At 38.2% G+C, this 23,087-nt stretch overlaps 1 protein-coding gene across 2 annotated transcripts; it reads right to left on the bottom strand.

The window, feature by feature from the left end:
* On the bottom strand, positions 1–22,583 carry LOC136264535 (piezo-type mechanosensitive ion channel component 1-like). Of its 2 annotated transcripts, XM_066059294.1 has the most exons (41): positions 22,402–22,583; positions 21,170–21,268; positions 21,016–21,123; positions 19,896–19,938; positions 19,236–19,844; positions 18,876–19,053; positions 17,757–17,831; positions 16,687–16,884; positions 15,782–16,048; positions 15,417–15,582; positions 15,103–15,248; positions 14,805–14,971; positions 14,178–14,682; positions 13,987–14,133; positions 13,874–13,930; positions 13,678–13,827; positions 13,104–13,326; positions 11,795–11,896; positions 11,623–11,746; positions 11,549–11,570; positions 11,098–11,261; positions 10,876–10,933; positions 10,730–10,823; positions 10,418–10,589; positions 10,279–10,368; positions 10,170–10,231; positions 9,225–10,114; positions 8,609–8,681; positions 8,368–8,554; positions 7,822–7,969; positions 7,515–7,627; positions 7,346–7,459; positions 7,131–7,289; positions 5,292–5,439; positions 5,047–5,232; positions 4,846–4,941; positions 4,383–4,558; positions 922–1,056; positions 785–861; positions 517–733; positions 1–328 (listed from the first exon to the last, which is right to left on the bottom strand). In XM_066059294.1, the coding sequence occupies exons 1-41, from the start codon at positions 22,484–22,486 to the stop codon at positions 76–78; spliced, it is 7,083 nt and encodes a 2,360-aa protein (XP_065915366.1). In that variant the 5' UTR covers positions 22,487–22,583; the 3' UTR covers positions 1–75. The 2 variants fall into 2 exon arrangements, with proteins under 2 accessions (XP_065915366.1, XP_065915367.1); XM_066059295.1 differs by lacking the exon at positions 1–328 and having other exon boundaries at positions 592–733; positions 785–836.
* Between the last annotated feature and the right edge of the window lie 504 nt (positions 22,584–23,087).

Here is a 23,087-nt window from a genome sequence, read left to right as displayed (position 1 = left end):
AAAAGTGCATCATTGATCATATTAATATTACTATTCATTCAACATACAATTAATTGATGATTTACTATAAGGATGCTAATCTAATTTCCATCTGGTCTCTTCTATTAGTCTGACAGAAGATCGGAACGTGAAGAAAAGTCTGCTGACTAATATCTCTTCCTCTTGAAGTTGTCCATCTTCCCTGACATAGAATATGTCATCACAAAGTTCTAATAGACTGTCTGGGTTGGGGATCTCATCATATATGATTTGTCTTGGCAGTTGAGTGACATAACGGCGTATGGCACTGCCAATCACCAGTACCACAGAGACATAGAGGCCAATAATTCTGTAACACAAATGAGTACAAATGTCAAAATAATTACACACATTCATGTTGAAGCTTTTTTGCATGCACATTTAATAATAATTAGTGTATTATTCCTTTAACATGATATGTTCACATGGTTAGGGGAATGCCAGGGTTTTCTAATAACACAGGATAATTGACCCTGTGGATTGACCATGGTAACTCACCCTAATCCTGCAATGAAGCTAAATTCAGGATCATTAATCCTCTCACTGTATATAATAAATTCCACATTGTCTTCTCTACCCATTACAGCATGGTGACTACTGTTCTGTTTTAGTGCCCACCATTCCATAGTGATAGAAACCGGAGAGGAGGCACCAATTGGAATTACTGTGACATTTCTAGTGCGCAGGGATGCAGTGCAGTTGACATAACGACCACCTACACACCGTAACTTAATAATGTTATATCATCAGGTGTATTAGGACTCACGGCTTAAAACACCAAGGGCTGTTGAAGGTCCATTGGCTGGCGCATAGATGTACTGTGGAAAAAGATCAACTAGAAACCTGTATAACAAATAGTGTTAATAACACTGGTGTAGTTATAATGGAACACGTAGCACTTACACGGGTTCCGAGGTAGGGTTTTGTAATAGCTTGACAAAGTTTTGACGAGTTTGCATGTCCTCAGGGTTGTTTCGGTACAACTTTCTGATGACCTCCCCAGACACAATTTCTGATGCCAGCCCAGTCTCTGGTTCCCTACACAAGAAACATGACTTACATGTTGAGTACAGCTATGGTATCCAGAGCAAATATATTGAATGTGTGCATAAGTGTCAGGGGCGGATCTAGGATTTATAAAAGAGGGAGGCTAACTCAAGGTACTAATCTCTTGGGTGGAGGTGTGCTTTGCACACCTCCCAGCATGCTGGAACTAGGGGGGTCAGGGGGGCATGCCCCCCAAGGAAATTTTTGAAAGATAGATGCTAAATACTGCAATTTGGAGACATTTCTGTATAAAATGCATATTTCTGCCTGTAGATATTTTATATACCGTATAACGGGTTATTTTTGAAACAGAAAATTTTGCACAAGAAGCAAAATCTGAATTTCGAAGGATTTTAACTTCGAAGAGTGCATATTTCGAAGTCCGGATGGATTTCAAATAAACGGACATTCTGTCACAAAATATGAAGATGCGTGAATGTTTGCCAAAAACTGATTTAATAATGGCCCATCCTTGTGCACTGGAGAGAAGACTGAGGGAGTCTCGAGTAGAGTCTCAAGTGGAGTCTCGAGTGGAGTAAATTCACTTGCTCGACCGTGCTCGATCGTAGCTAGCTATCCACCATAGATTCTAGCATCAATTCCCATTCTGGATCACCTGTTTTCTAGTTATTGGCACAGTAATGATACAGTTTACCCATTATCATCAGTAATACTGAGGTAAAACTCGAGGAATACACAAACAAATCGCCAAAAGTTGGATCGTTCCTTTCACTTGTGGGGATTTATTTTCGAAGAACAACTGGTGACGGACGTGGGAATTTATTTTCGAACAGAAGGGCCTCTTTGAAATATCTGAAAATAAAAACATTTCGAAAATTACCAGCTATACGGTACTGTCTTTAGATATATATGGCATTTGCTAATGGAAAAGTTTGGGTAGGTTCAAACAACCAAGCACATGATGCACCCTCTCACAATTATGTGCATGATAATGTTGAACTGGAAAATTTTGAAATTTGAATGATACAAGATTGAATATGAGAGCATTTTCAATGGAAATTGTGTACCTGAATTAAGTATACCGGTACTGGTAATACTACACAAGTAAATAAACAAGCCTTTTAAACAGACCAATGCACTTCATTGAATGTATAGGTGCAGGCAGATTCCATAACAGAACCAACTTTTATGCTTACACTGAATGTTCTATTAGAGTAGTTAGGTGACTGTTCTATTAGAGTATCTCGGTCTTGTACACCTCCAATGCTGATCTGGGTCCTTGTTGCATAACCTTTAGCATAAATCCACTGATTATGTCTTGGAAAGATGTTTATAAGGTTGGTTTATGAGTATTTGTATTATTAGTGATCATATAATTATACTAAGTAAAAAATTCATTACAATCCTCAGCATACTGATCAAGTAAAGCCTAAAAGTGAAGGGGGGGGGGGGCTTTAGCCCCCAAATCCCACCCCCTAGATCCGCCCCTGAGTTTAGTCCTACTGTATGGTTAAAATTGTCATGGTCTAGAGAAAATATTTTGATGGATATACTCATGAAGCATCTAGTGCATAAAACAGCCTTCTGTTTGTGAAATCTTTCTGTATTAATATAAAATTATTTATTGCTACAAACTAAAGCTATTAGTACAATAGTGCTCAGTGGAATTGGACGCTCTGGACAAAAGTACTGATTTTTTTTATTATATGAACAAATTTTTAGGTATGTAATTTTTGTGGATGCAGGATTTGTTTGCATAGTTTATTTTTTAATTTTCAAGGATGATTTTGTACACACTAAATCCAAACATTTGAGGGTGAAATTTTTGCAGATAGCCAAGCAACCACAAAATTTATGTATCACAAAATTTGTATACATATGGTGTGCTGCTTATGCTGGCTCATAATAGCATAGATAATACAGTGTGAGCAGATTGTTACCTACAACAGTATTTCTTAACCTATTATTATTTCCAGGAGTGATTACAGCTAATTACATCAGTTTTCTTCTGCAACTATAGAGCCAGCAAGCATAAATTGTAGCTTAAAAGATCGAGACAATCTAATAGAGCAATCACTTTATGACTGCTTTATAAGGGTAGGTGGATGCTCTATTAGAGTATATCATTAGCACTGCAAAGAATTTTTATATTATAAAACTTATGAAAATTGTCCTACTACTCAGAATTATTCCTGATTCATTTTACCACCAAGTATTCCCACCCCCAAATGGCTATCATACAATACACACATACTATCATACAATACACACATACTATCATACAATACACACATACTATCATACAATACACACATACAATACACACATACTATCATACAATACACACATACTATCATACAATACACACATACAATACACACATACAATACACACATACTATCATACAATACACACATACAATACACACATACTATCATACAATACACACATACTATCATACAATACACACATACTATCATACAATACACACATACTATCATACAATACACACATACTATCATACAATACACACATACTATCATACAATACACACATACTATCATACAATACACACATACTATCATACAATACACACATACTATCATACAATACACACATACTATCATACAATACACACATACTATCATACAATACACACATACTATCATACAATACACACATACCATCATACAATACACACATACTATCATACAATACACACATACTATCATACAATACACACATACTATCATACAATACACACATACTATCATACAATACACACATACTATCATACAATACACACATACTATCATACAATACACACATACTATCATACAATACACACATACTATCATACAATACACACATACTATCATACAATACACACATACTATCATACAATACACACATACTATCATACAATACACACATACTATCATACAATACACACATACTATCATACAATACACACATACTATCATACAATACACACATACTATCATACAATACACACATACTATCATACAATACACACATACTATCATACAATACACACATACTATCATACAATACACACATACTATCATACAATACACACATACTATCATACAATACACACATACTATCATACAATACACACATACTATCATACAATACACACATACTATCATACAATACACACATACTATCATACAATACACACATACTATCATACAATACACACATACTATCATACAATACACACATACTATCATACAATACACACATACTATCATACAATACACACATACCATCATACAATACACACGTACTATCATACAATACACACATACTATCATACAATACACACATACCTTGTGATCTCCCAAGAAAATATTAGAGGGACATAGACACTTTCATTTTGTTGTAGGTAATCTTCAAGTGCTGCTCGAGCAGGAGGACTAATCTCCCACACAGAAGTTGAGTTTCCAGAGAACAAGATATAGCGAAAGTCTGACTGTTTGTAACTGTCTTCAAATGATTTTCTACTCTGTAAATAGAAAGTTAGTTTGATAGCTCACAGTTACTGGGCTAGGTCTCTAGCATAAATTATGAAGAGAACACTCTTACAACAAATGTTGATATCATGAATACAGTATATATATCGAGTACATGTGTATGTTCTATTAGAGTATTTCAACAGAGATCTGTATACAAATGTATGGGTTTCAGACTTAGCATTACCTGAGACATTGGGCTTCAGATAACTGAGGCTCCACTGTAATGTTATGACTGATATATACACAAACACACACATGTACGCATTGTACTCCTAACCTTTTTGCTTCTTGAATAGTCACTGCTCACATAATCAAACTCTGTATCATCTAGTCTTCTTATGCCATACTCCCCTACTTTCATCGTCAACAATGGCTACATCATGATTATTATATCAATACATGCTCAACAGTAATACATGATCAACACACGATGAACATCAATCAACAAAGGATCAACAACATCAATAATAACAATAACCTCAAATGATCCAATGCTCAACTCAATCGAGACCTCCACTGGAGAATTACCAATTGTAGTAGTGTTGAGAAGAGCGATTATCAACAGCGGACCCCAGATCAGCAAAATCAACAGGATCAACAGTCCTCCACCCATTAGCAACTTAGCTGTAAAACTTTCAGGATCACCCAACATGCGCCGATCACTCTACAAACAACAAGTCGCACTAACAGATACTGAGAGTGTATAACAATGCTTAATCATACCTTTTCCCATTTTCGCTGGTTTTTGATTATATACAGCAGTGACCACACCTCCTGCACTTTTAGCCAATGGGATAGCTCCAATGAAGTGGGAGTAAACATCCAATCCATGACTTCCTTCAGCTCAGGAAGTAATGGAATAGCTCGGTAACTGTAATGAATAGTAGCAGTGATGGGTAGCCACTGAATACTGTATATGTACCAAATTTTTGGTATGCAATTTTTGCAGATTAAAGATTTTCATGGGTGGATCACTTGTTTTTCACTCAGGCTACCTGTTATGTAGTACATAGTGCATAAACGAATGTACTGCATTCGTTCAATGGTTCGAAGGGCACATTATTCGAATGAAGTTCGAATTTTGCACATGCGCAACCTGGCAAGCAGAAGACCATAAGAATCCGATTGCTCATCACGTCATGAAAAATTTTACCATGGGCAGTTACGCTTGAAACACTAGAAAGTAATGGAAGGTGGTTGTACTAGGTGTCTGACAAGTTAACTAGCTGGCACCACGAGTGGCCACGCCCACCACTAATCGCAAAGTGCAAGCTGTAGAGGAAGAATATTCGTGAGTTGTGTACTACTATAATGTCTTTTAGCAGCAGCTACATATTGTTTTGTGTTTTCTCCAGCTGCTATATCTTGTTAAACAGACAAATAATAGTGTCAACGTGAGAAATTCCATTTACCAAAGGGAGCCAAAACAAAAACTATGGATTAAGCTACAATGTACTCAAAATTATGCCACCTACATAATATGTAGCTAATCGTAGCTATATCACCATACCATATTCATCAAAGCTTCGAATGTTGCATTCAAACCTTCGAAGCATAAAATCAACATTTGTTTATGCACTAGTATAGGCTAATCTTGATAATCATTAATTTTATAGAATGAAAATTTTGTGGCCAACAAAATAAATGTAAAATCCGGGAAAATGACGTCCAAAGTACTTTGTAAAACGTGCTTCTAAAAGTGGTCTGAAAACAAAAAAACAAAAAACAAAAAAAATGGTTACTTTAAGAGTTGTCCACTGCATTGAGCTGTCTGAAAGTTGTTTTGTACCACCTGTATAATGCTGCATTGCTACTAACCCATCGACTAAAATCTTCTCCAAAACAGTTTTATTTATTGACTACAAATAGCTTGTTTTAAATACTTATGGTGGTGTTTGAGTTGAAAATCGTACCTGTAAAATAATTTTCATGAACTTTGAGCAGTGTTAAGAAGTATCACTGATGTTGTTAAATAATTGACATTTTGCAGTCATGTGAGCACAATAAACTGAACCATGATACTTGAACATTCAATATGTTATCAAAACGACCAGTGTTTGTACTGTGGCAAACACACGTAAAACACAATAGCAAAATTTGCAGTACTGTTTGTGTGCCATAACATGAAAGGTTAGCAAACCTAAACCAACAAGTTATATAAGAGATTAATGGATGTGTTCTTCACACTTACAGTTTCACAATAATTGACAAATAAAAAAATAGTTGGACCAACAATACTAGGATAGTTAGTATTAGAATTGCACCTCTCAAATCTGTCTATACGTATGTCAAGCACTGGTAATCATTCAACAACAACCATAACTGTGTACTATATCAACAAGCACTCTTCTTGCACAGTGGTTTTCCAAAATATCATTAATGTCGGTAATTAGCTAGATCATTAAAATAACTGCTCATGTTGAATTCAGCAGGAGGTTTCTAGGTAATACAACACCAATCTATTTTTTTTCTTTTGTGCTTCTTCTCAAGGAACAAACAAAACAGATTATATCTTAAATACTCTTTCTCAATTGATTCCACAAGTACAAAATGGTGACTTACATTCTGAATAAGAAACTAGCAACGATATTGTATTGTTCACTGATGAAGTAGCCAAGTACCCTCTTGGGGAAACCCCCCACACACTGTTGGGCCGACAAGATGAAATACTGACACTTGAAGAAGTAAAGTGCCTGAGAAAATCCATTATCGGTGAAGGCCCTAAAATGTCAGACACGTCAAACACAAGAATATTGTGTCACGGTTTAATGGCTAACTTGTCCGTGACGGGAGACGAGGGTAAAATGAAGAACAGCCACAGATGCCAGACAGCCAGTTGAAATAAATAGAACATCAATTTGGCCGTGACAAACTTCCTCAAGTAGATAGCCCTACAGGGTGTGTACAAATACCAACCCACAATCAAACACAAATCACATTGCCTACCTGTCTATCACCATGGACAAGAAATGAGCAAACAACATCATCAGAAATGGGATGGGGATGTTGTTCTCTTCAATGTAACTGGCAACAGCAGTAACCCCTTCATCCTCATCCGCCTACAAGATGATATATAAATGATCAAAATTAAGAGAGGCAGTAATATGCTGTGGTAAGTTTTCCTCAACTAGCTTGAGTGTACATCTTCAAGCTTAGATTCTTGGGCTATTGGCTACAACAGTACTAACTGCAGCGTTACAAGATGGCATGCCATCTCTCTCTCTCTCTCTACCTACACACATACGTTACTTACCCCAAAAGAAGAGAACCCGACAACAATAATGATAAAACTGATAGTATCCATGATGAAGGACAACATGTAATAGTTGTGTGCTCCAAGACTGACATCAGGACTGATTATCTGATTGTAGAAGTACTTGATGTTCACCAATATGTTCTTTCTACACAACAACCACACAGCATTATTGATAATATAGCTCAAAAATTAAGTTTAGCAGTTAATTCAGAGGGTTTTTATCCTTTAGTTTGGAAATATTGTGTACAAACTGATTTTCCTAATACAGCTACAGTGAAACCTGTCTAATCAAGTCACTGCATAAAGAGGTCACCTGTTTAAACTGGCCATTATAAAAATCCCCACATGTGCCAACTATGTACAAAGTGACCTGCATAATGCAGCCACCTCCTCAGAAAATTTTGTCCCTATGATGACCAGAATAGACAGGCTTCACTGTACCTACTTAGGAAGCAATCTTGTGGCCATATCATAGTTCCACAGTGTACACATGGGCTCAACATACTTTTACTGCACTTGTCTGTAATGCAATGAAATACGCACATTACTAAAATGATTAAATTATTTTCATCAGCATCATCGTCGTCATCATTGTCATCATCATCGTCATCTTGATCGCTCCAGTAATAATCAGGCTGATCTTGAGTAGTCTTTGATCTGTCATCTCCTTGACTTCCACGGCTTGTCTTACTCACACTGATCTCTGATCTCTTCTTGAACAATAGCTTCACTGATTGTGAAAATATTGACTCCAATAATTAGATACGCAATACAATACACTTACAAGCACTTGTTCCATCAATATCCTCATATGAAGTGACAACAAAGTATCCTGGAATATCCCAGCGTTTAGTTTCCTAATAAACATAACATTTTGTGTCAATTGTATATATGCATGTAGTGTGTATGTGTTGTGTTGTGTGTGTGTGTATGTGTTGTGCTGTGTGTGTGCTGTGTGTGTGTGTGTGTGCTGTGTGCTGTGTGCTGTGTGCTGTGTGCTGTGTGTGTGTGTGTGTGTGTGTGTGTGTGTGTGTGTGTGTGTGTGTGTGTGTGTGTGTGTGTGTGTGTGTGTGTGTGTGTGTGTGTGTGTGTGTGTGTGTGTGTGTGTGTGTGTGTGTGTGTGTGTGTGTGTGTGTGTGTGTGTGTGTGTGTGTGTGCATAATGCGTGCTTTGTGTACGTGCGTGTGCGTGTGCGCGTGTGTGACCTCCAGCTTGTCACTGGCCCAGGATTCATCATAGAGCTCTGCCTATCATGGTATCTGATGCTGTGGGTGGCTTCCAAGTAGTGTGTGTGGTGTTTGTGTTAGGTATGTGTGGTAAAAATTAACTCTTTTGATCTACTTAGCTTCACCAGTGGCATGCGCAAGTGTTAAGGGTTGAAGCCATTTATATTACAGTACCTGTAGTAGATGACGATGGAAGAACAAAGACACAAGTAACATGATGTCCCAAATTGTATTCTTGAGAAAGTCATCCTTCTTCTCGACCCCTAACACTCGTGGCCAGTACAGTCCAGACTCGGGTGAACCTGACCAATCAACTTGCTGGAACTGGAAGCCATATTTCACCAGTATCACAAACATGTTATAGAACATCAGAGTGAGCCAGAACCTTTTGGTTGGCCATGGGATGGACAACAATCCCCACAGAAACATCAAGACAGCATATACCAATGATAATACACTACCGTGAACTGTCACATTGAGGACTATCAGCAGATAGCAGATATACTGAGTGTTAGCTAATACTGCATAGTAGCTGGTTACCAGTAGTTCCATTGGCCTGTGTTTTATCCTGTCCCAGATCTTATACACCTTCTCCTTATTGTAGAGTAAATAGCTATCATCATACAGAGCTGTGTCTACAGGGGATTCCCCTGATACTGGTTCACTGCTGGATGCTGGAGTTGGGTCTTCAGAACTGGCGGACACTAACTGTGGACCTTGTGAAGGTAGTTCAGGAACATGCTGTAGATCACGTGACTCTTGAGAACGCTGTGCCTCTAATTGTTCCAGTATGTAAAAATAGTAAATACTGGTACCACGTAGCCAACCAACAGCCATCGCTAGTGCATTATCCAGTAATTCTAACATCACACCAATTATCCTCCATCGACCAGGACGAAGTGCTCTATCATCCTCCTCTTCTGAAGTACCCTGATCATCATCAATGACAATTGTTGGTGAGACAGGTTCTTCAAACTGTTCCACATCTCGTTGCACTAAGGCAGCACGATCGTGATACAGTGCTTGGTCCTCTCCAATGAACTTGATGTGCCTGGGCAGGACAACTACAAAAGATATCACCTTACAACTATACACAACATGTGTGGCTGAACATCTCACCCCCAGCTCTGAGATAGTGCTCTACTACAGAGGTCTTGTATTTCTTCTTCACAGCTAGCAGCCTGTGAGTTATAGTTAGAAAGGATGACACCTACCAATAAGTGATCACCTCTCCCTGATATTTTCTTTCATTTCCTTCTCTTTGTCTCTATTCTTCTTGACTTGTGTGTTGATCTTGTTCAGTAGAGCATCAGTAATCCTAAGCCAAGGTTGATCAACAACACAACTGATCAAGACAAACAACTCACCGATCAGTATCATCATCAAGATGTTGTGCGATAGTATAGTCCCTAATGTAACTCCAATATGGGCTGGCAAACAAGATGGTTTGAATGGTAATGGCCGCAAATGCAAACACATCCAACCACAGGCCGACATGGCGAGGCAGATCATCACACAGTTTGTCAGGATCAGTTACTCCTGTAAAACATACATAGTGTACAACATTAATAGCTGGATAACAGTTACACACATAGCTGCAGCCATGACGACTGATTAGTAACACTTTTCACTAGCAAACTCTTTCATATGCTCTCATAAATATGCTTTGTGTTATTTACCATAATAAGATCGAGCGCCACACTGAGCATTAAACAACCTCGTGATGACACAGTCATCGTCATATTCATTCTTGGGATAGACGCAGGTCCTCACCTTAACAATACATAAACTAAACAATTAGAATACATTGATGTAGAACATGTACCTGTAGCGATATCTTCACTAGCAGCACACACCAAACAACTGCTAGTAGCATAAACCAGCTAGAAAACATAGGTCACCTGATACTAGTGAAACTATCAAATGGCTAACAGTAGCTAGACAAATATTTACACAGCTCTTTTACAGGTTCCCAATGGAATTAAAATATTATCTTCTATATTAACATTCTACCGTACAATAACCAGTGTCATTGCAAACTACTTACCGACGGCTTAGCTTTCTAGGAGGAAGCAATTGCATTCTACTGCCAAACCAGAGAAGGACGAAACAGGCAAGCAGGTAGACAACTCCTAGTATACTGACTTGTGCTACCCCAACAGCAACGATGATGAATATTGTGAACCAATAGGAGTGTTTGAAGACCACCCTCTGTGTGGGGGAAAGCAAACAATCAAAAACTGTATTGTTACTTAAAATATAAGTATCACTCGTATGCTGGTGTGCACATGCACCACGCGCACACACTGAGCGATACTTTCAGTATACCACCTTAAGTAACAGTGTAGTTTTTTACAAACACAGTACACACACACACACACACACTTATGCATGCATGCACGCACACACACACACACGCACGCACACACATTTATGCACGCACACACACACACACACACACGCACACACACAAAAACACACAGCACACAAATACATACTTTAATATGGTCTAACAAAATCCTACAGAACAAAAGCAGTAATAGCAAGTGTTACAAGTAATATTACCACTCACTCAGCTTGATCAAAGGCACAAAAGGCAAATCGTTTACTAGCTATGGTACTAGTTGCAGGCTGCTGTGACCTCTGAGGGAAATTGAAAGACTCAGAGCAAAGGAACAAGAATGAGAAAAAATCAGCTACAAAAACAGGTACAATTACCAGGGGTAGGAAAAAAGGCTACTCACCCCACAACCAATCCTTGTTCAATATGGTCACATTGTCACTGCTCAAAGGTAGCCACAACCATCGCTTCAGTGCCAACGGCTCCATATCACTCCATGGGAGTTCTATTGTAAGAGTGTCAATGCCACACATAATAACATTTCATGTGAGGATAAACAAATAATTATGTAGAGTGTTCAAAATATAAACTCCACAATGAAGACAAATAATTTGGTTCTAATACGGGTGGTTCCATATCTAAAACCTCTTACAGAAAAAATGAGCTATCTATGTGTAAGATTTTACAATGCAATAACACAATTAAGACACACAGTAGTGAGTCATGTGGCCAAGAAAGCTGATACATTACACCATGGATATATTAACAGAAAGAAATAAAAGGCTATAGCTGTCCACTAGGTAGGGTAGGCCACAAAGCAAATTTGATAATATCACTCCAGCCATTTACAAGATATAAGCAACCAAAGTTTTAATTTATTTTTTCTTTGTTCTTTTCTTCTACGGTGACCTAGATTATTCTTTTCACATACTTTGCAAAACTTGTTATAAGATCCAAAGTCATAATTCAATTTCCTTTACATCTGGTACAGATGAAGAGCATTTAAAGGCTATGTTTATTTGCGTAAAAAAGATTGAACTTGTGTCGGCAAACCGCTTATGGGAATAACTTGCAATTTAGTGTGAACCTAGGCTAGCTATCATAGCAGTGCCCTTTGATGGTTAGAAATACAAAGAGGTAACAGCTACAGAGTTATAAAGCAAAAACCAAACAAATGTAGATCATGGGGTTGAGATACTCTAATAGAACAGTCAACATGGGGTAAAAGGTGCATGAAAAATGTTACTACTGGAGTAACCAGGGACCTTTGTACTGAGCACTCAAATCCTAAACCACTGGTATCACCACTGATCACCTCATTTAATTTCTAAGAAAAATCCTAACTAAAATTTACTTAATAGTAAAAGTTATTTTCATATATTTACCGATGGAAATTCTATTATGTGCATTCTAATAGAAAACCTCAAAAAAAAAATGTGCGCTCTATTAGAGTATTACAAAAACAGTACAAATATAACTTCTGTCTTCAATAACATCATCATTTTGTCTGCAGATAAGAAGAAATGTGGGTAAAAATAAGCCCTACAGCTAGTCCATGACTAGCTTTGAGGCTATATAGGGTACGAAAAGAAACAAAAACCCACACAAAACAGCCAATCTGTGGGAAAAGGGTGTGGCCTCCAAGGCTATGCCCTTTTTTCACAGCTTGGGTATTTTAGTGTGGATTTTAACTTTCACAATAACACACTAACCCTTATCCTCCCTCCCATCCTGGATACAAGCTCCATATGGAGTATTCAACAGTAGGAGGTATTGTAGTACCAATAGACATCCATGAAATAACAAGTAGATCACCCAGGCTGGCCATAGTCTCATCCATGATATAAACAAGAGCAGACCCAGTGCCACAGCATACACCACTCCATACACGTCAATCCTCACTGCTATGTTGATGGCTAATACACACCAACACAACTAGAAGAGAAATAAATTCACATTATTAATATAATGAAATGGATGCTACATGAGATGAAGTAGTTTGCTAATGCTGGGCCCATATCTTGAAGTAAGGATGCTATGATAAGCAGACAAGTGGACCCTTTAAACAAACACCAATAAAAAGTACTACAAAGAAACTATGGCGTGAAATTAAGTCTTGTGTTTAGTGAGCTAGAAAAAATAGTGAAGGCTTATTCACGATTGTTTTAAGTAGAAAGCTTTTGTGAAGTGTTTTAAATAAAACACAGCTTGTAAAACTTGAAGTGGTTCAGCTCATTTGAGCAACACTTCTCTCACTGCACATCCTGTATTGTATACTGGGCTCACGTGTAGACCATAGAACTCAAATATATGGCTGACTAGATAGGCTACGGTCTTGAGAATGGATGTGTCCATCTCCTCTACAGTGATGCCAGGGAACAACACCAACTTGTCTGTATCAAGAGTGCTATTGCCATGCTGCCTCTGACATCGTGCCTACAAACAAGCACTGGAAGAAGGGACAATACGTGACACCATTTACTTGTCTTCTTGACACTGAGTATCTGCATGCGATCAACATGACAAGAACAATGTGAACCTGAAATTGTGACACGTGTTATACACAGGCATACACACACACACACACACAGATACCGTGATGTAGCTTATGAAGCCACTGCAGTCCTGACACTCGACCTTGAAGAAGCCAAACCAGGCTGGGTCACTTTCCCGAGGTGAATACTTGTAGTTGAACATCTCACCAGTAACTTGAGCTTTGTGGCTGTCAATAACATCAATAGCCTACCACACCACAATGGTAAACGCACTAAAACTCTATTGCTTACAGAACATTCATCAGTGAGATCAAATGTGTCCACTTCAATCATTCTAACTTGGTACATCATCTTCAACATGATCAATACACTGATGTACAGGGTTAGTATTGGGTACCAGACTCGTGTGGCTCTCATCCCGACAATCGGTCCCAATAGTATAAGCAATGTGATGATATGAGTTGAACTAACTTGTTGTAGGACAAGAACAAATGCTACTATTGTTATAACCTTGTCAAGATAGATTTCTAGAAATCTCCAACAGAATTCAGCAAATATGTGTATATATTTTATCAATTTTTGTAATAGTTTAGGAGTATTGTCATCTCCCTCTTCAGTCAAAGAGCTGTGTGCCATTGCCTCTTCCACTGTTACATCCAATGGACTGAAATATTTCAACTGGAGTGCCATTACTGCTACAAACAGTGCAGGAGGTATGAGTGTCTCAAATAAATCTTCGACATTAGTGAATGAAAGATCGTCTATTTCTACTCGAAAGAAGCCAATGCTCTGCAAGCTGCAAAATAAAATAAGCTGAAATATATTTGCATTTCAAAACACTTGTATTTCCATTGTAATTAAAACAAGAAATAACACATTTATAATGTATTACAGAAACCACTAGTAATTTCAACATACATTTCCTCTGGGGTCAGGCTGCCATGATGGTTCTCAAACAACTCCTCCCACTTGTGCCTTATGTAACTGAACTGATAAGTGTAGATAATCACCAACTCCATGAAGGCATAAAATATGAGAAGCGTCCACAAAGGCTTCATTATGTTGTACCAGTAACGAGGCAATATCTGTGGATGGTGAAAGAGTGTGTGTTGTGTTGTGTGTGAAATCACACACGCACACTACGCACACACCCTTTTCCTCTCTTGAGAGAGAGAGAGAAGAGGGTCTACACTCACACACACAGAGTTACACTCACCTCATAACATATTAGGAATAATAGGAAGAACAACATATAGACCATTTTGAATATGGTGACATCACCAATGAGACTGACCAATAGGAATGCAATAACAGTCACTAATATCCAATACCTCTCCATGTACAGAAATAGATCAGCTGCCTCTGTGTATACAATAATACGTTCTAATACTCTGCTAGTCTGCTTTCATTAATGCTAGGGTTAATCATTTCAATTCCCCCCTCCCCCCGTCTAATATTCTACTCCTCTATTATACCCCTGCAATATTTTCTCTTCAATATCTGCCAATATTTTAATCTTCTAATACTTACCATTTGTCGAGTACTGTGCTGGAATCAGATGGGTTTCAACATCATCACTGTAGTCATGGTGACGGGAAAATGGAAACACACCAAGGTCCCAATAATAACGCCATCGATGTTTGTACTCACTGACAAACTCTCTTAGTGAGTACAGGAATACAGCAGTGAACAGGGACTGTAAAAAGAGGGAAGGTATAAAGGTTCACAAAGTTGGGTACAAGTCATTGACTGTTTTTTTGATATTTTACTAAAGAAGATTACTTTAACTTATCCCTTAGTGATTTTTAGCAATGAAAATTTTACAGTTAAAGTTAAGGGAAGCGATAGCTGCCACTAAACTATCAAATGTCCTTACTACTTGTTGAGTATTATACCTTTAAAGCAATTGTTAGCACACGAGCACCAGCTGGAGGACCATGGTATCTGGTCAGACCAACATAGGCGTTACTCTCTAGTTCTTCTTCAGTGAGGTCCAGGTTGTAGAGGTATTGTATGAGCAACAAGATGATGGCATAGAGCATTAACAGTGGAGTAGTGTAGTACACTGTGTCCTTAGCATTGAACTTCGGAAAGACCCAAACTATACAGGACCACATGAGGAGAACAAATGATGTCCAGGATGGGAACAGCAATGACCAGACCTGTTGAAATGGTATGCAACAATATACAATGTGTGTGTGTGTGTGTGTGTGTGTGTGTGTGTGTGTGTGTGTGTGTGTGTGTGTGTGTGTGTGTGTGTGTATGTGTGTGTGTGTGTGTGTGTGTGTGTGTGTTTGTTACTTTAATGTATACAAAAATAGCCAAGCAAAAAGACATAGCCTTTGAAAGGTTTAAAGCAGGCCTACAGCTGCCAGTGGATCTAGGACTCAGTTTATTTCCATACTTTCTACAAAACGATTCAAGCAAGTTTACATTAAATTTGTTATATATGTTGACTTTTCCTATTGACCTCATTTGCTAAAATGTTCAATAGGTGACTGTTCTATTAGAGTATCTCATTCATGTGTTTGCTCCACATGGTTTGATTTTGTGTTTTTCTGTTATAACTTTGTAGCTGTTTCTCCAATTCAAACTTAAAGGTTTGAACCATTATGGGCAGGTTTTCCACAAATGGTTCATAGTGTAACATCACATGACCTCTATTTTGTAAAAAAGCAAAGCGAAATTGTTTTCATACAAGATTTATAAATAACGTTACCCCACATTGTAGCATACTCTTCAATTTAGCACTATTCTTTTTTGTAGTGTTTAAAAAATATTACCACCATTATACACCCACCATCATGGAGACCAGAGTGAGCGCAAAGTTAGTCTGGATAAAATATTTGACACTCTTCAGTATAGCACTGCGTACTGACTGTATCAACCAGCCAGCTACACCATCATGTGAGAACCAGTGACGTAGTTTGTTCTTTTTCTTCTTGGGGGTTTCCTCAGGAGGATGATCGGTAGTGGCTCCTGTTTCAATATCCATCAACTGTAAATGTTGTACTATCTCAAAAATGGAATACATGTATACTATACACACTGCATACATTAGCAATGCCTTCAGTCACTGTATTCATGGCCAGAGACACTTTGACACAGAGACACTTTGAAACCTGTGCACTATTCAGGTGCTAGGAGATAGGGTATTTTGGGGGCACCACTAGGAGGCTGTGCCCTATCTCACAGGTGAAGGTGTGGGTACCCAGTGTTGGGGGTAACACGTTACTTATGTAACATGTTACGTAATAATTATTACTTTAAGTAATATAACGAAATACGTTATAAAAAAAACTGGTAATACAACTAAAGTTACTTTACTTACAAATGTAATGCGTCACCTAAGTAATTTAGTTACTGTAACGAGTCTAATATTACATAATATTATTGCTACAAGTAACAAAGTTACTAATCTCATTAGTAATCCACTAAGTAATGTCTAGCCACAACGAAGTAACAAAGCCTACTGAATGAAGCTTATTCACCAGCTTATTACTTATAACCAAGATTTGCACATTGCCCAACAACACAATCATGTCACATGATAAGGTGGTAGTTGCACACATGACAGCTTAAGGCTGTGGACACAAATTGTTAATATGTAAATAGTTACTTTATTTTATGGGTAATATGTAACTTTAACTAAATAGTTCAGTTGCAAGTAATATGTAATACGTAACTAGTTACTTTTAAGAAGTAATTACCCCAACACTGTGGGTACCCAAAGTCCCACCTAAACCTTGTTTGCCATGTGAAACATGGACAGTTGGCTGGTTAACACCAAGTCCACGTTTACAGCTGGGTAGACTGAAGCAATGTGAGTGAAGTTTCTTGCTCAAGAAAACAATAATATGTGACACTTACTATAGAAGTAGCTGGTTTACCACTGGATGGTGACTTCTTCTTCTTCTGTTTGATGTCAACAGGTGTAGATTCTCCCTACATACAAGTCAGTGTCAACAACCCCTATACTGTACATGTAAAGTATCATAAGTATAGACAAAAATTGGTCTGGAAATTTTTGTGTAAATAAGCTTGTGTTTGTAGACTGCCCCAATGAAAATGAAGAAACAATTGACAGCTTTATCATTGCAAGTCACTGTCTAACTTTTGCTTTACATTTTGTAGGTAACTGCTATAGCCTAATATGGTGATTCTGGAAACTACAAGAAATATAGAACACTTGGTACTGAACTGGGTGAAATAAAGAGACAAACTCAGGTCAAGACGAACAAGAATGAAACTCATTGGGAAACTCTGACAAAGAGTATAGAAGCACTCATGGCCTTGAGCTGACCTAACAATGTGCCAGCAATTGGTGACTTGAACTTGTGATATGATGGCTAAGCCACTTTAAAGAATTGAGGAAGCCTATTCAATACTTTTGGTGTGGACTATGTGCTACAGCTCCTGTACATTTCATTGCTATGTATTAAGACAATGATATGCTGAGTACCACTATTTGAGTACAAGTACCACTACAAGAGTCTATTGCAACTATACTGGAATTGGCATACCAATTCTCTTCCTATGTATACGTTAGGAACTCGACCAAAGGTTCTTCATGGTATTAGAATCCAAAGGCGTGGTTCCTGGTTCAGCGTGTAATTTTAATCGCATTATATTTACCCATGATCAAAAACAAGTTTTCACAGCTGGGCTTTAGTACACTTTGCTAAATACTTGAAGTCTGAATAAAATACTCAGTAGGTTTCTAACCAACTCAAGGAGGTTTCTAGGAGGTTTCTTAGTGATATATTAGAGACCTCGTTAGATATCAAAGCATACTATGCATGTCATGCCGAAACAGTTCTAGTTGTGGTGCAAAATTTTATATCTTCATATTATATTCCCTTTGTTTTATAGTTAAAATTTTTTGCATCGATCTATATATTAAGGCAAGAAAAATTTTGTTATTAGTGGTCTTACATGCTAACACAAAACTTTCTGGACCTACAGTATACTCACTGTTCAGTCACTCACCACATTTAGTCTCCTCACATACTGTAACAGCCAGTGTCGGACATCACTGGCAGCAAAGTAGTAGAGTAGGACAATGCTGATGGGACCGAGGTATTGTGGCCATTCTAGTTTCGAGTGGACATGTAGTTTTGTTGGGTTTTCACAGTCAGTACGAACCAGTCCAATCAAACCTAGGACCCTGTGAAGATATGTTATATGAATGACAGAACAAAGATACAACAGAACATTTATGCAAGAGCACACATACGCACAACATTAGGTACAAACCAAATAGGACAGACAAACATACAGGACAGACACACATACAGATAGACAAGACAGATACAAAAAGATGTACAGGACACACACATACATACGTGCCTTGCAGTCACACTTGGCCTGGGCACAAGGTCCTGAGCTGACTGGAACTGATATACATAGAGAAGAATGAGATGAATAGCTGAGTAGAGAGTTGTAAGAATGATGATGATTCTTTGAGTGATCAGGAAACATCTTGTTCGGTTCAAGTGCAGACCCCAACACAATGCTAAACACACACTAGATACGAAGTATGGGAAGTTGAGTACTGATGCTGTGCACACTCCACTAAGCCACAGGAGGAATATAAATGTGAAATACCAAGACACTGTCAAGTAGGCAGAGTAGCTTGGTTGCTGTACAAAATGTAACTGAGACTGAGGTCTTCTCATCTTTCTCTCAGAACGTGGTCCCAAATCCACGCTGGCCTCACTAAATTTTAGAGAAGGTTCACTATTGATGGAGTGGTAGCTGCTAACAAAATCAATGTCCTTTGAGTGCCTCTTTTGTTGTCGGCTTGAGCTTGTTTGCTCACTGCTTGATGCCTGATTGTACCACATTTGTGACAAAGCTATGAACATGAGCATCAAAAAAGACAGTATGCTGGTGATCAATATGACTACGTCAGGCAATATGAATCTCATGATGTCTACAGCATCAACATCTTCAAACCTGTAACAAGAGTGAGCAACTGTCATTAAAATACAATAAAACAAAACTCACTGAATAAACCCACACTGACGCCAGATCTTCTCATTGTCCGTACCTACAAGTACACATCACAAATATATACATGTTGGAATAATATTGAACTACGATGAAGGTAGAGGCCTGGTTACACAAGGGTTGAAGAGGACAACAGAATGGTATCTTAATAAGTGACATGATATTGAGTGTAGTACAGTAATTCTTCTCAAGTAATAACCTTTACGGTTGTGTTAGACAATAAAAGGAACGCCACTTTAACAAATGACTATAGTACCTCTCCACCTATTTCATACCATGGTTGGTTCATGAACACATGAATACTCGTTTTCCGTAACAACTTCTGTTACACAAACCAACTTTGAACTGTTGTGTAAACGTGCTTTGACAGAACAGGAACAAGCAAGTTATGAAGCATTAAAATATCCCATATGTTTATGCACTATTATAATGCCACCTCCGATGTTGCTGACTCTTACATGGAGCTATGGTGGTTGTGAACAGACTATAGCCTACCACAGTAATGTTGTCACCGCAATGAGTTATTTTGCAGTAAATATAATTATCAGGTCGTCATTACATTTTCACATTATATCAAAACACCTCTACCTGACCATAAACATTATTTCAAACATCTTGTTGCCAAGCCAAATTGAAAGCTACATTTTTTTGCTCTTACAAATGATGTACCGTATTATGATGGTACACAAACCAGTTTGTTGAGTTGTGCAGTTTGTAATTTCATTTGTAATGTAATGTTCACTGTTTAATTGCACATGTGGTGTTACCCTGATATGATCCTGTAACTCAAATTCCTTATATGTAACTTTAACTACATGTTGTCAGGTTTGTTTTGGCTATAGAATTGATCAACCTTTTGTTGCTTAGCCGCACCATTTTGCCCTACAGATTGCAAGCAGGTGTATTTGCTAATCAGTTGCTTTAATTTATTCACATCCTTACGGAAGGCAAACTTCTCCAAAGCAGTACAGCTGGAAGATGATCAGTTGCTTGATAAAGATAAAACTCATTATCATGAAGATGTTGAAGAAACTTCAAAAGCTAAACACGCGAATTCTCACCACCCTGTCATACATTACCCCATCCTCTACAATCACACTACACAAAAGACACTTACAATAAGTTGTGTTGTAATCAGTAGCTAGGGTGATCTGGAAGAGAGGTTGACCCAGTGTACCGATGGTGGACAGTACAATGAGGAAGATTGTGAGGATGAAGTGAGGTACTGTAAAGTGTTGTAGTCATAACAACAACAAAAAACAACAACTCACTTCTCTCTAAATGTCGTTTTGTTCCTGCTGGTAACAAGACGGCTACCAACATAGACGTAAAGTAGAGCAATGAAATGAGGTTGTAACGGAATATTGATGCTGTGTGTGAACAAGAGAAGATTAACACTTATCAATTGTACGTCCCAGGTTGGGCACTAAACTTGTCAGAGGCAGTAAGCACTGAAAAGCTCTTCACCAGTGCATGGAATAGAACAAATACACTGAACAAAACAATTTTTGACACAACTTAATACTCAATATTGTCTGTTGCTACACAGCGTCAGAAGTGTGGCAATACTGGCAAGATTGAAGCTCTCTGGTTAGATTGTCCACAGGGAGTTGTCAAGACAGAAGTAGATGAGTGCTTTCACAACCAGTACGTGTATGTTACTTCTTCCCTCTAAGATACCCAAGAATCCTGAACACATTATACTGTTGCAGTGGCAGCTTCCAGTGGCAATCTCGAGACTCAGCATTGTTACTCTTCTGACACTACATATAGCACTTATTCCATGGACTAGTGGAGACTCATTGAAAGTATATAGCTACTGATTATAAATAATGATCCCAAAAATTAGCAGTTTGATGATTTGAGACAAACTGCTAACATTAATGCTTAACAAATTTTCACCTGTGCCCAACCTTGCATAGAGGTGTCAATCCATAGATGTTTGCAACTGCAGAAGTCAAGGTTTAAGTAAAGGACAATAGTGCAGTTGTTCTTCCAGGACAATAAAAAAAAACTGTGCCAGAAAATACTGCACTAAACACTGACAAAAATCAATATATTCCGCCATTAAATTGTGATGATAGTCAACAGTCAAATTGAAGCTTGACCAACCATGACTGTGGTCACAGATTGTACTATAAATGCGGTTTTCAAGGGGTAAATGTGATTGTTTATGCTTTCATGAAATGAAAAAGAGCAAAAATATTAACTTCACACAGTGCCATTTGTGAAAATGATGGGAAACTGGGTATTTGATGTACAATCAAAGTACATTCGAGAAGGTGAAGGAAGTCACAGCCATGAGCCACTGGCATATAACGAATCATGGCTGTTTACCCATTGAGTGGTGAACTCGAGAGTGAACTCTACTTCCATGCATGTTCTTAGTGAATTGTTGACACACTAGACTGCAGGGACCCAGTAACTATTAAAGTCTCTATGTTTTCCACAGGAAAGACAAGAGAAAGAAGTTAGCACAAGTTCATGGTGTGCCTGCACTCACCTACAAACAACAGCAGGGGAATTACCACACGACGGAATATCGCATCAGAAGACAGCACCATGTACAAGGTAGCCGACCTAGCCATCTCGTCATCACCTGTACTGCTCCCTTATCGCTTCACAACCTGTGTTACTGCACTACTTTCACGTCCAGCAGTGACGGGAGATTTCACAAAGGATTTCACGAATTCATACTATTTATAGAGGTACAAAATATAACTTAATATTCTACTCTGGCGGCGCACGCATCTCGGCACCCATACCTTCAAGAGAATCTGAAATGGCTTCCCCAGTTCCGATTTCGATTTTTGATGTCTAAAGGAATTGGGACGCGGGGCATACAGGAGAGTTTACGTGGTCAACGATTTGTGCCACCAAAGAGATCCACTCCATTCTGTTGTTTTCAATTGGTTGTTTTTTTTCCTTTCCCGGGGTGACCAGCATCCCTTGCACCAAAATTTCAGTGGCGGAGGAAGTAGTTGATATGAGGGGGGGCTGGGCTGACCCAGACTTATTTCTATAGTTTGGTAAGGTGAGACCAAAAAAAAAAAAAAAAAAAACAAAAAAAAAAAAAAAAAAAGGTCACAACCAACTGACAAGAGCTTTCCACCTCACCAGCTACCATTTCTAGCTGATAAACTACATAAAAATCCTTTCATAGCTCGCTACACACTGACTACTTTATTA

This window comes from Dysidea avara, chromosome 8 (genome assembly GCF_963678975.1).
Source record: "Dysidea avara chromosome 8, odDysAvar1.4, whole genome shotgun sequence".
NCBI lineage: Eukaryota > Metazoa > Porifera > Demospongiae > Dictyoceratida > Dysideidae > Dysidea > Dysidea avara.
The sequence above is the reverse complement of the archived record's forward strand: the minus strand, read 5'-3'. Positions and strand labels throughout refer to the sequence as shown.